Raw genomic sequence first — 13206 nt, forward strand, 5'->3', positions numbered from 1 at the left:
GTTCTTTGATATTTAAATCCATTCTATACATGTATATAATTACATCGAAACATTGTACATAAATAGAAAAAGAGATATATTACCATTAAAATTGCTGGAAGTAAGAAAGTTTCGCAATAAAATAGCCGTTCTAAGAAATTTTCTGGCTATGCTTATGACGCGCCACATCGCCTTTTCCACCTCTATGTCACCAGGCACAATGTTATACTTTTATGTTAAATGTTATTGGTGTGAATGTTATACCCTTCTGCTCTATAGAAATAATTTGTTAGAATGGTACCATCATATCCCGCCTAGAACCAATAAGGAAGCCGGAAACAAAACTTTATTTTGGAATCAAGGGGGAATCAATAAGGTATCAATACCCTCCTTCCCAAACAGCACTATATTTAACTGAACGGTCTAAGAGAGTTTGGATATTTGGGCTTTAAAATGTACTCTCTCTGATGTCTGCCCCTCCCTTTGGAGGATGGAGTCTTAAGAGTTGTAATAAACCCCATTTTGTAATTTGCATATTCGGAAAACGTTAGTCACGTTTCCTTGATGGCAAGTAAGTGGTGCCAATTCACAAAAATGTAAAGGGTGTGAGTGTTTTGTTCGATTTTAAAATGAGGAAGCAAAAACGTATTGTTCAAAATCCACGAAAATTTACCGGAATCTTGGTTTTCAAGCGTCCCCATTCGGCACCCCTGAAAGCTAAATCTTTTGCTCGACGTTTTTTCGTTTGAAATATAAGGATAGGTGTTTTCTTCTCCAGAATTAATAAGAAATTCTGAAGTTTACAGCCTCTTTTTTGTCCGAAATTATTTTGGTCTCAGAACTGTTAACTAAGCAATTCACTTTTCATAAGAAAGTCAAAAGTTGATGTTTTTGTTTTATCAAATGTATGATATTTTAAACATTTTTCGGTAAAGGACTGTAAACAGGCTGATGAGCGACTTGGCTCAATAGCAGCCGAAACTCTGGAAACCAGAATTGAAAAGCAGAAGGGGGAAACAACCCCCAAGAGTCAATGAATGTCTTTAAAAATTGGACCATAATATAGTATCAATGGATACCACTATATAGGTTTCCAGCTTTCATTAGCAAATAGGTAGAATTTTATTTTTTTTTTTGCTAGAAGAAAGATCACGAATACGTGCATATTTCTTTTTTTTTAAATTGTTCTTCACAGGAGTGATTATGTCTAACCAGTGGTCCTAGATAATCGGGAAAGGGCTCATTTGATCGGAAATTAAAAGTTTGTATGGCCTTTTTAAGGAACTGAAAACATTGGAGTGAAACTATACCCCTGTCACGTCCTTTTCCCTAAATTCATCCGATCAAAATTTTGAGATAGCCATTTTGTTCACCATAGTCGAAACGTCCAATAGTTGCGCCTTTGGGGATGACATTATCCCCTAGGCCCTTGGGGAAAGGGATGCATGTTATGACATTTGCCCATCGTTTGCAGACAGTATTTTTCATTGGGACAGCGGCAGGAAAAAAAGAAACACTTACAAATATAGATACATCTTTTTCTTTGGGGGGGGGCGATTTATTGAGGATAGATGTTCGATAGGAAAGGTTTTTCTTTGAGAGGGAAGTTTCTGGGGATAAACTTTACAGGGGAAGCTTTACAATGGCGAAATTTTCCAGAACTCCTATACGAAATGTGTTTATTTGTCTTACTTTCTCGTTAGTGGCACCATTTTTTCTGGATTTTTTCTGGAGATACTCTGGAGGAAGTTCCCGAGGAACTTTTCAGCAGAGTTGGGACGATCTAAGGGGTCTTTCTGTGGTGGGGATTCTCCAAGAGGGGAAATTTCTGTGAAAGCGATTTTCTACTGGTGGAGGGGGGAGGATTCCGGGAGTAATTTTTCCAGAGGAGGATTTCCGGCATGATTCGAAAAACAATCAGGAATCAAAGTTCCTTTCAAATTAAAGTTTCCTAAAGAAGAACTTTTTTGGGCGCAATCTTCCATAAGAAATGTTCAGGGGTAATTTTTCTAGCGGGAGGGGTGATTTTGCGTGGGATTAGCTTTCCATTTAGCGATTTCCTTGGGAAACGCAATTTCCCAAGGAGGGGTAGCCCGATTTCCTGGAATTATTTGAAAAAGATCGGAAATTAAATTTTAGAAATGAATTATTTAACTTAAAGAAAGGAGCAACATAACAACTTATAACGAAAAGAAATTATTACGTATATGAGGAAGATCCCCCCCCCCTATCAATAGCTTACTTTTTCGTAAAACGTTTGAGTTTTTGTCCATGTTCTTCAAAAACGACTCCTCAAACACAAGGACCATTTAGTTGGAAAAATAATCAGTTTTCGACTGTTCTAAAACACATTAGCGTGAGTAGCTAGGTATTGAGGAGGGAGCAACCCTCCTCGTATGCATAACTATTTTGTCCGTTTTAAGCTTACAAAATTTAGTAGGTAATGCATTCAAAATCATATATTAGCGTGGTTGTTGTATTCAAAATATTCGTTCAATCTGTCAAGTTAAAAGAAATAAATTAGTTCTGTCGACTTTGTCAAACTTCAACTTACATCAATGATGTTTTTTTCACAGTGGGTTTGAGCTTTTGTGCAAGATCAGGGACTAATTGAAGAAGGTAAAGTTTGTGTAAAAATTATCATACGGTAATCTGTTAAAATCCGATTTTGTACTTAATTCATGTTATTCCTGTTGGCTTTTCTCTAAATATTACTTTTTAGGATGTGTGTCCTGGGTACTAGGTTACTCTCAGCTGAAGGATCCGGAAATTGTACAAAAGCAGAGGGCTCTGAACTATGGAATATTTTCTGCAAACACGTGCGAATAGTGGTCAACAATCGAGTTGAAGATTCTTTTGAATGTGATCCATATTTTGAGCAAAATGAAGTGAAATTGGTATCAGGGATCAAAGGCATTGAAAGTGGCGTCTTTTTAGGTAAGTTCATTATTCTGATATATATAGTAAAAGTTCATCACACTTAGAGCCTCCGAGATCGAAATAGCGACTTTCTGGATAAACTACAGTTTATATTAGAGGTTACAGTCTAAGAGGTGACAGGAATCCAAATCATCAACTATGGTATCAAATTATCAACTATGATAAGTTTTATGGCAACTTCAATGGTGCGTATATGGTAAAACTCGACTATGAGTTATAAATCCTAGTAGATATACAAATTCTTGCGGATACAAGAATTCAAAGGTTTCAAAATTGGCGTTGTTCCGAGTCAGTTTACAATTTTATCGGTACAGTTGACTATCGGGTATCAAGAATTAATACTACCAAAATTGGTATCTTTTTGGGTAAATTTAAATCGTTTTTAGAGAGCAAAAGTTTATCTAGTGCTGACAATGATAATAGAAAAAGCTATATTTGATCTTGGTATGTTTCAATAGTAATTAGTAATAAAATACATCAATCACTGGTTCTCACAAAAATTGGGCATTCTATACCCTATACACTGGTGTCTGTACCCTGGTCATTGCTCTTTTGTATTTAAACCCGAGAGAGTAGCATGCTAATTTTGGGACTCAAAGTATCTAAAGTCAGATAGAATTTTGCTAATTCTGGTATACCCATTGATAACCTAGAAACAACATAAATCAAACAACTGTATCTTTCTGTATAACTCGTATAAGGTAGAGTGGCCGCTGATGCTTTCTACCAAAAATGAGTGTTTGATCATTATGACTTGGAATTTTATTTGTTCTCATTATGATCAAAGAGTAACTCTTAACTCTTGCGTGAGAGAGGATAGAGAAGGAACAGAAGGGTTATTTTGTAACTTCAGAGTGACTATAAACAAAAGACAAATGTTAATACAAACAATGTGTTATTGTATATAATTTAAAATTGAGTTTGCTTCTCTACAAAATTATATTGACAATTGAGGCCCCGGCAATGTATGTGGACGAGTTTTTTAACACTCAGTTCATAAAAGGTTGCCACCAATGATTTGAAAGGAGTTAGGACGGTTTAAGCGATTTATAGACCAAAAAGATGCATTGCTTATAAAGCAGTAACAAAATTTACTGCAAATTCTTATCGTGAAACTCTGCTACGATGAAGAAGAGGGATGCTTACTTTTAGAGTTATTCTGATACATGACTGCCCGTTCTCATAGCGTTTGTGTAAACCAATGGCTCTTAAAGAATTTAAATCGTACATATTTAAATATATACCACGTAGTACCCGCCAAGCATCAAGCGATTTGCCTCTTTTCTCGTGAATTGGCTAAGCGGCTTCAGATGAAGCACTTAAGAAAGGATGACAATGCCCTTCCACACAGTGATCGTGTAAACCAATGGCTTCTAAAGCAATATACATTGGACATATTTGAATACATACCGTATTATACCGACCAAGCGTCGAGTGACTTGCCTCTTTTCTGTGAATTGGTGAAGTGACTTGAGAGGAAGCACGTCTAAGCAAATAAGAAGATCAGAGACACCGCCACACTCAATTCAAATCATTGCTGGTGATACTTCATGAAGAAGGCAATAAAAAGCTTGTTTACAGAGAGTTCAAATGTCTCGATCATTAAGGTGACGTTGCTAAGAAGTACCCATCAGTATACATTATTTCTGATAAATTTTTTTTTTATTTATTTGTCTTTCTCCAAGAGGCAGCAGAATATTAAAAAAAGAAGCTATTTAGATCAACAAAGAATTTCTCCCTATTCTCTTCTGTATTTACTACCGAATTCTGTTTTCCAAACGTAACTTCTTTAAAAAATAATCTTCCCTGTATTCTCTAATGATGTTCCCTGTATGTTGCTACACATTACTTCATTTCATTTTCTGAATATCAAAATTAGTAGTGCTATGTTAGTTTGCTGTTTCAAGAATCTTCACTCGATAGCATTTAGACCCTATCAGGCCGAAACTGCTGTCCAACGACACAAATGACAGATATCACAACCTTTCTATAAATTATCATCCCAGTGAACCCTCCGCCGACAATTTGACCTCCTGTGATCAACCTTGGTCAACAAAACAACAACAACAACAACAAAAAATTACAATTAAACCTACACACGTGATTTCGGGAAAAACATCTTATTTTTTCCGGGAAAACTCATCTGATATCGGGAACAAACATACATTATTACGTATATGAGAGGGTTACTCCTCCAGAACAGTTCACTCTTTACGCTGATGTTTTCAGTATGTTTAAAAAAATGCTTCTTATTGTTCTAATTAAACGAACATGGTGTTTCAGGAGTCGTTCTTACAAAATTGGGACGGAATTCAAACTTTAGCATAAAGAGTGAGCTATTGTGAAGGAGTAACTCCCTCATATACGTAATAGTTTCAGTTCGTTTATAGCTTTTATGTTAAACCTTACTTAAGTTGAAAATATCGTTTTGTTTCTTTAATTTCTGATCGTTTTTAGATAAAACCAGGAAATCAGACTAATCCTCCTTGGAAAAATCCCTCCTCCCAAAGGGTTTATTCTCTGGACAATTCAATCAAGGTGAAAATCTACCCCGGACAGTTACCATTAAAGTCTCCACGCGTAAAATTAAGATGGAAAAGAGAAAGCAAGATATAAGAAGAATTTCGCATAAATTTATCGTATGATCGGCAAATTTTTTAACTTAGCTTAAAGACCTGGGTCATGATATCCCCAAGGGCATAGCTAGTCGGCCTTTCAACTATGCTCAACAAAATGGCTGTCTCAAAGTTTTATCTGATATGCTGAATCTGATGGTGCAATTTACATTAAAATTCTATGACTTTTAGTGGGTGCCCCCCCCCCTTTTCAAAATCAGGCTAATGTTCTCAGGCTCTTAACCATCGATGGGTAAGATTAAACTTTAGAACTTTTTAGGACTTATATATTTGAAACCAGCATAAAACCTCGGTTCTTTTGATGTATCTATTCGTATCAAAATTCTGTTTTTTAGACTTTCGGTTACTATTGATTCGGGTCACTCTTTATCTACAGTTCGTTACTACGGACTGTTTGATATGTCATTATTAGGCGGTTGTTAATGTGATTCAATGAATCTGTAATAGAATTTTGTCCTGTAGTGGTGCGCTGTAATTATCCCAGCTTGGCAAAACGGGACCGAGAGTTTGAACCCAGCTGCAGCTGAGTTCAAAACTGATCTGCAAAGCAAAGCTGCTGCAGCTGAGCCCTGCAGAATATTGCAGGGCTTTGAGTCAGATTCCAGTGATGAGTTCATTCGAAACTTTCTCCAGATTAATCAAAACAAAAGAAGAAGAAAATTATTTCTCTCTGTGTCTTTGATTGCTTATTCATCTGTAACTCAGTATCTTTTGCGGACGGCTTAGCCGGGTCATCAATCTTTTGAAAGAAAAGAGATGAATTTGGATCATTCTAGAAAAAGAGGATATATCTGGCTTAGAAAGTCCAAAGGATTACTAGTTTTTTCTTTATTTCCACTTAGCGACCAGAGCAACAAAGAAGAACTAATTTTCTAATTATTGGATCCTTCGAAAATAAAATCGTATTAGAGAGCAGTGGAAGCTGTTGAGTAGAAGAAACTAAGATCAGCTACCTGTTTAAAGCGATATTTATTTCGCTGCAAATGGACGGATAAAGTAAGATTTCAACTTCAGAATAGAAATGACAAGAGTATTTTTAAGGTTCTTTTCAACAGAGGATAAACTAAGTCCAGGGGGAAGTGACATGATCCTTTCTTTATATTTCATTTCTGTCTTTCATTTTTAAGAGTTGCAAGGATGAATAACCTTTACTGCATTCTTTTTTGATAGTTTTTAAGTGAGTAACTTTTAAATTTTCCGAAAAATATAATTTTATCAAACAGTTCGTTGTAACGAACTGTAGTAAGGAGCGACCCGGCTCAATAGTAACCAAAACTCTAAAACATTGAATGTTGATATCAATAGCTACATCAAAAGAATCGCATTTTAATGCTGATTTTAAATATATAAGTTTCATCAAGTTTAGTCTAACCCATCAAAAGTTACGAGCCTGAGAAAATTTGCATTATTTAAGAAAATAGGGGGAAACACCCCCTAAAAGTCGTAGAATCTTAACGAAAATGACACCATCAGATTCACAGTATCAGAGGACCCTACTGTAGAAGTTTCAAGCTCCTATCTACAAAAATGTGGAGTTTTGTATTTTTTACCAGAAGACAAATCACGGGTGCGTGTTTATTTATTTATTTATTTTTTTCAGGGGTCTTGGTATCGACCAAGTGGTCCTAGAATTTCGCAACAGGGCTCATTCTAACGGAAATGAAAAGTTCTAGTGCCCTTTTTAAGTGACCAAAAAAAATCCAGGGCATCTAAGCCCCCTCCCACGCTCATTTTTTCCCAAAGTCAACGGATCAAAATTTGAGATAGCCACTTCGTTCAGCATAGTCGAAAACCATAATAACTATGTCTTTGGGGATGACTTACTCCCCCACAATCCCTGGAGAAGGGGCTGCAAGTTACAAACTTTGACCAGTGTTTACATATAGTAATGGTTATTGGGTAGTGTACAGACGTTTTCAGGGGGATTTTATTTTGTTCGGGGGTGGAGCTGAGGGGAGGGGGCTATGTTAGAGGATCTTTCCTTGGAGGAAAATGTCTTGGGGGAAGAAAAAGTCAATGAAAAGGGCGCAGGATTTTCTAGCATTACTATAAGAAAACAAAGAAAAATAAACATTAAAACGTTTTTTCAAATGAAAGGAAGGAGTAGCATTGAAACTTAAAACGAACAGAGATTATTACGCATATGAGGGGTTCTAAAAACACTTTAGCATAAAGAGCGAGATATTTAGGAGGAGATAAATACATCGCTCTTTATGCTAAAGTGTTTTTAGTAATTTCAACTATTTATTCTACGGTCTTTCTGATTCAGGGGTCATTCTTAAAGAATTGGGACAAAACTTACGATTTAGTGTAAAGAGCGAGGTATTAACAAGGGTACAAACCCCCTCGTATACATAATAAAAATATAAGATTATGAAAGTTTGTTACGTAAATTAATTCTTAAGTTACGTATATTTTTTACTAATAAAAACGTTCGTTAAAAATTAAAAGTTCTATTTGCCTTTTTAAGTAACCGAAAAATTGGAGGGCAACTAGGCCTCTTTCTCCACCCCTTATTTCTCAAAATTGTCTGATCAAAACTAAGAGAAAGCCATTTAGCCAAAAAAAGAATTAATATACAAATTTCATTTTAATAATTTATGTACGGAGAGCCAAAACCAAACATGCATTAATTCAAAAACGTTCAGAAATTAAATTTAAAAAAAAATAATTTTTTTAGCTGAAAGTAAGGAGCGACATTAAAACTTAAAACGAACAGAAATTACTCCGTATATGAAATGGGTTGTCCCCTCCGCAATCCCTCGCTCTTTACGCTAAAGTTTGACTCTTTGCCCCAATTCTACTTTTTAAAACAATTAAAAGCTTTAGCGTAAAGAGCGAGGGATTGTGGAGGGGACAACTCATTTCATATACGGAGTAATTTCTGTTCGTTTTAAGTTTTAATGTCGCTCCTTACTTTCAGCTAAAAAAATTATTTTTTTTTATTTAATTACTTTCAGATAACAAAGCTATCAAGAAGTAAGAATATATAAATAGTATACATCAATGCTCTTATGCATAGTCATATTGCTATGTTAAAAGGAGAAGTTCTGACAAAGAAGGTGGAGTACAACTTTTTGGCCACCTTCCTTGCCTTTAAGAAACCATTTTTTGAACGCAAGTTGACAATTCTTTCGAGTATGTTGTCAAGAACATACTATATGTATATTACCAAGAACATACATTATATTATCAAGATGTTGAATCACAACCTTAGGCCTGACCTTGATTCTAAATTGAACATAATTCATGCATTATTTATAGTAATTATATTAAAACTCTGACTTTGAAAGTTGAATACAATCCAATACAACGCCAAGATCCTCTTATACAGCTCAAAAATTTTAAATAAATCTGATATTTTAATTTCTTAAGCACCAAGGACACCGAAAATGAAAACTAATTCTGTAAATTGCTCAAGTGAAAACTTACTCGACCGTATATGTTTTGTATGTACGCCCCGCTCTTTACGCTGAAGTTTTTCTCTGTTTTGAAAAGTAGATTTGAGAAAAAGAGTCAAAGCTTAGCGCAAAGAGCGGGGCTTTGAGGTGGGAACAGCCCTTTCATATACGGAGTAATTTCTGTTCGTTTTAAGTTTTAATGTTGCTCCTTACTTTCAGTTTTAAAAAAATATTCAGTTTTTTCTATTTATCAATGAAAAAAATGAAGACATGAAATGTTCAATTGGGACAATACAGATTGAGGTTCTTTTGTATTAACCAGAACACACTCAAGAAGGTTGCTTTGTTCTGTCTGAGTAAAACTGATTTTTCACTCGCTTTCAGTTATAATAAGTTTATTCCTTCTTGGAATAATCTATGATGCAGGTATATTTGAATTAAATATTTAATATATAGAAGTGGTTAAGATAGGTTAGGCATTTAATATGGTGGGTTCTGGGTAGCCATAATTCTCTGTAATTTTGTTACTAAAGTATTATGTTTTCATCGTATTTTGGCATATTTCATTACGATCAACCTAACTTCACCTCTTGAGTGTGTTCTGGATAATACACTACTACTCAGATTGAAATCACCCTTGTTTCAGCCTTGGATATTTTGGCTAGCGTTAGATACAAGATAAATACTGAGACTACCCCACGGAGGATAAATATGAAATATTTAGTAACGGAAAACTAAAGACATGTCTTTAAATATTTTTATTTCAAGTTTCTACAATAAATTAAATATTTATGTGCAAAAAGCATTGTTGTTTTTACCAAATTAGTTTCCACAAGTTGTTTTTACGCTTTGGCTTAGAAACACTGGTAAAACTTCTTGCACACAAAACCGACCTTTAATGTTTCATATCAGCCAAGAGAAAAATCCTAGAATATCCTGATTTTCAGTTATGGGTAGACCTAAGATTGAGTCAGGTGGTAAAAAATATTTTCCTTTTGATCTGCTTGGTACTTTACGCCAAAAACCCGAAAAACCATGGTTGTAATAACGTTCAGCCTCATAGTAACCAAAAATTTATAAACACTTCTTTAAGCCGAAAAATTTATCAAAATTTATTAGCTGGATTATAATATATATATATATATATATATATATATATATATATATATATATATATATATATATATATATATATATATATATATATATATATATATATATATATTAGCCTGGAAAATTATCTCTCTCCGGAAGCAGCACTTACTGGAATTATCAAGAATATTTCACAATTTCAAAAACAAAAAAATGTTTATTCTGATGGCAGCACGGGGCCCTTTCAAATACGGGGCTCGATCAAAATTTCTGTCAAATGCATTTTGGGAAAATATGAGGTGAGGAGAAGGTGTATCCTCCCTCTGATCACTTTGAAAATTAAAAAGGAGACAAGAACTTCTGATTACTAGTCCAATAAGCCTCCTCCGAAGTTTATACTATAACCCTTTCTATATACATACATTATACGTCGCCAGGGCATAACCATGCTCTTATTGCTGTGCTATCAAGTTTAATATAATTATATGCACAATGGGTAGTATAAAAATAGGGAGATTTTTTGATATATTATTAGACTGTCATCGGAAATGCATATACTAATGATTTACTTTGAAGAGCAGTCTTGGGAAAAAGCTTGGTTAAAGAGCTCATTTGAAAAAAGTGATGACAACTTGGTCCCTTTTTTACTATGCTCTTGCTAAGAAAAGGCCAAATATATTTTTCCTGTGTGTTATTTATATAATCATGTAAGGGTACAAATTTATTCCAGTGTTTGTTGGTTTTCTATAATAAAATTAAAAATAAAGTAATGTATGTGTACTCTTACTCATACTTAATTAGACCTCTTCTCACCCCAACAAGTGCATAAGGCATCAATAATACCTCTCCACTATGACATCTTGAGTTTTGCAGACTAAATATCTTCCATTGATTACCTTAACAGTGCAGCATCCTTCCCTACACATCATCCAACTGTAACTTTTTGCCATCTGCGTCCTCTGATACAGGGGGGGACCCAGCACCAAACATTTTAAGGCAGTAGCTCCTTGCCCAGGCCCACCATAAATAAAGTAAGGTATGTGTACTCTTACTCACAATTTATTAGACCTCTTCTCAACCCAACTGGTGCATAAGGCATCAATAATGCCTCTCCACCATGACATCTTGAGTTTTGCAGACTAAATATCTTCCATTGATTACCTTAACAGTGCAGCATCCTTCCCTACACATCGTCCAACTTTAACTTTTTGCCATCTGCGTCCTCTGATACAGGGAGGGACCCAGCACCAACAATCTTAAGGCAGTAGCTCCTTGCCCAGGCCCACCATAAGAACCATAAGATACTTGCTATTTTACTGATCACCGGGGGCTGTTTCTTTTTTTCACTGATGAAAGCATTTGTCATCTTGTCAGTCTAATGAATTGCAAGGATGCACCGAGGAGAATTGCTCTAAAACCCATGGATTCGTTATTCGAGCTGCTTAGTTAAGGCCTAGCATTCACAATCGTATATCAGTACTTAGAGAACATTACTGCTAAAATTTTGTAACTCCAGCTCCATGGAGCAAACCGTATTCTGCCACACATTAATGAACTAATTAAAAGGGTTGCCTTGTGTATGCAATACATGCAGGAAGTTTACGTTCAAGGTTTTCTTCACATTTAATGAAGACCACGAGGTACTTAAGTTTTTCAATCTAACCCAAGTATATCAATTCCAACTTGGAATAGAGGAACAGGTACTTTATTTTGCATGATTTTCGTTTCTGTTTGTGCTAATTAACAGACCTGCTTGCCCTGCTGTATTTGCGAGTTTGATGATGCTTTACTGTATTTTCTCCCACAAATAAAAAAAAAGGATCAGTCCTCAGTGAAATCATCGTGACACAGGATGCGGCTCTGGCTCATTTGCATTCCAGCTTTGAAGTTACAAATTTTGAATTATTTAGTCAATGAGAATGGCGAATAATATTGGGGCAGAACACATCCTTAACGAAAACTCGACGTTACACTGAACCGTTCAGTAAGGTCCCCGTCATCAGTCTCTACGGCACGCAGCTGCTCTTTGTACAGTGCAACAATCACGCATACAATCTTGTCAAAGTATCCATAAAAATAAAGGATTTTCCGTAGCAAGTCCCTGTGGATTAATTCAAATGCATTTAAGAAGTCAATAAAAGCTGCTATAGAGTCGCTCTGCCATTCATTTGATTCAGCATTTAGCACTCTTAAACAAAAAATCAAGCAACCACGAGATCTACCAGCCCCAAGGTCATGCTGCTCTTTTCTATATATTTCGTCCACTTTTGACTGAATAGGGATTAGTAGCACTTGACAGAGGACTTAAGTTCCACCACACTTTAGTGTAATATCTCACCGATTATTACAATCGACTATTATGCCTTTCTTGAAAAGCTTGACTATCACCCCTTTTTTCCAATCAGCTGGAATACTCTCAGTTTTCCGAATAACCGTCTTAAGCAGGGGTTACGCCAATACTTGGGTTTCAAATTTCGAGAGTCTGGGCTGAAGAAAACCCAAGTGTTAGTTCTACAGTACAATTACAACTATGAATTGATAATATAAATAGAATTGAAGAAATTTAAAATGAGTAAAGGTTACTTTCCTTGTTTCTCAATATAGATGACTGTAATTCTCCTAAATGGGGCATTTAGCTATGGAGATTCCCATTCCCACAATAAACAGAAACTTTCAGCATAAAAAAAAACAAAAAAAAATACAAATAAAACACACAACCAAATAATGTTTCCACAGCACAAAAAATACGAAAGAATAAGTGAAAGGACATTGTTAGGATTTATGGATAAACGTTTTTGCGTGGTGTGTAACCATGAAATGGAATTTGTCATTGCATGACGTAATTACAGAGTAGAGAGTACCACAGCCATTGTACTATGACAACTTACGTAATTACAGATTCTTTATATTGATCATTTTTGAAAATAAATGCAACATGAGCAAATTTGGTATGCAGCAAAGTTATTTCAAAACTGTGTAAGATCTTATACCGTGGCACAGCATTCATATCGGTGAAAAATATCAATATAAATGACAAGACGTCCCACAAGAAATAACAAAAGAACTTGCATTTTTTACAATGGTAAAGTCAAAAAGTGTAATGACATGTTTGTCTAGTAAATTCTACTTTTCTCAGTCAGTTGGATTATTTTCTTCTT

The 13206-nt window shown here is 35.2% G+C and overlaps 1 protein-coding gene across 3 annotated transcripts in view; it reads left to right on the forward strand.

Moving 5' to 3' along the window:
- The window catches only part of LOC136028281 (solute carrier family 12 member 6-like), a 240876-nt gene that overhangs the window by 90445 nt on the left and 137225 nt on the right, over positions 1-13206 (forward strand). For all 3 annotated transcript variants that reach the window (XM_065706024.1, XM_065706023.1, XM_065706025.1), the window contains exon 6: positions 2702-2916. In XM_065706024.1, coding sequence (XP_065562096.1) covers positions 2702-2916 — 215 coding nt within the window. The remainder of the gene's footprint in view (positions 1-2701; positions 2917-13206) is intronic.

Source organism: Artemia franciscana, chromosome 6 (assembly GCF_032884065.1).
Source record: "Artemia franciscana chromosome 6, ASM3288406v1, whole genome shotgun sequence".
NCBI lineage: Eukaryota > Metazoa > Arthropoda > Branchiopoda > Anostraca > Artemiidae > Artemia > Artemia franciscana.